A 1,491-nucleotide genomic window follows, 5' to 3' on the forward strand; every position below is an offset into this window, starting at 1 on the left:
ACACACACACACACACATATATATATATATACATACATATACATATATACGACGGGCTTCTTTCAGTTTCCGTCTACCAAATCCACTCACAAGGCTTTGGTCAGCCCAAGGCTACAGTAGAAGACACTTGCCCAAGGTGCCACACAGTGGGATTGAACCCGGAACCATGTGGTTGGTAAGCAAGCTACTTACCACACCTTTTTATTGATATTCCATTTTGAAAATATACAAAAGTGGTTAGTTTTTCGTAGTTTGATATAGTGATGGTCATCAAACTGCACTAAATTACCCTGGAAATCTATGTCTTGCTTAGAATTATTGCTAACTTATGAGATTATTGTTTTGAAGCCTCAAGGTTCTCTTAGAACCTTCCTGTCTCATGTCTAATAATTTCTAATGGACCCTTTGTAACATTCTTAAACTTTGAGATTTATTTTTCCCATCTATAATGTTAGAAAGACAAAATAAAAGAGTAAGGCAAGCTTATTGTACTGAAGGGTAGCTCGATAATGTAATTTGCTTTTTATTTACATAATAGAAGGTTCAATGTTGGCATTAAATTTCATAATGGTTTTCATTTCAGTATCTTGCCACCGAATTAGTTTTTTACTTGTCTTATTTATCCATCTTTCATATAATTGAACCAAAAGATGTTAAATAGAATGTTGTTAATAGTTGGACACAAGCTGAGACTAAGAAAATTGATAACCATTAAACTTTTCTACAATTAAACGCAGCTCCTTTATCATAAATGTTTATTAGTGTTTCAGCTAGAATCTTTTTAGATTTAACATGAAATCCCTTTTTCATTTAAAAATATTTGGTTCTTATAACATGTTCCCTTTTCTTCTCAATTACAGTGAAGCTATTCGAAGTCATTGAAACAGATAAAACACTTTACCTTGTGATGGAATATGCCAGTGGCGGTAAATAGATTATTACCATTTCCTTGTTTGGTGAAGATGTTTGTAAGATTGAATGTATTTTAAAGTTGATCCTAGCATTCATAGTTTGATAATCCTTGAAATTTGAATGTTCCTTGTATAATTGGAAGATAAGTTGCCTTATTTTATTTTTATTAGAAGGGAAAGTGGTAAAAAATAATTTTTAACCTGAAATAATTTAATTTAGACATTAATGTATGAATTTTCTAATGCGAAAATGCAAAAATCAGATGTTTTGGGAATAATCTCTCACTAAAACTATATGTTTGGAAGCCAGACACCTAAAGAAACATCTAAAGAGATAGATATAGCAACTGAAGCCAGCTGCCATGCCTATCTCCTTGGTAGATTTCTTTAGTTGAGAAGAGACTGCAGTTGGAATCCTTCCCTAGGTAAAGACTAATTCGGTCTTTGCTGTCCCACTCAAGCAAAGCGCATAGGCTGAGGGATGAAATGCTTGTGACTCTGAGATAGCTGCTGATGATATGGAAGGGTTTCTAACATTGAGCTAACAAGGGACCAGAGGATAGTCAGATGGGGGGGGGGG

General features: G+C 34.0%; 1 protein-coding gene across 1 annotated transcript in view; it reads left to right on the forward strand.

The window, feature by feature from the left end:
• LOC106869493 (MAP/microtubule affinity-regulating kinase 3) overlaps positions 1-1,491 on the forward strand; it is a 139,306-nt gene that overhangs the window by 32,371 nt on the left and 105,444 nt on the right. Inside the window, exon 6 of the mRNA XM_052971982.1 lies at positions 861-926. Within this exon, the coding sequence (XP_052827942.1) occupies positions 861-926 (66 nt within the window). The remainder of the gene's footprint in view (positions 1-860; positions 927-1,491) is intronic.

Source organism: Octopus bimaculoides, chromosome 11 (assembly GCF_001194135.2).
Source record: "Octopus bimaculoides isolate UCB-OBI-ISO-001 chromosome 11, ASM119413v2, whole genome shotgun sequence".
In the NCBI taxonomy this organism is placed as follows: domain Eukaryota; kingdom Metazoa; phylum Mollusca; class Cephalopoda; order Octopoda; family Octopodidae; genus Octopus; species Octopus bimaculoides.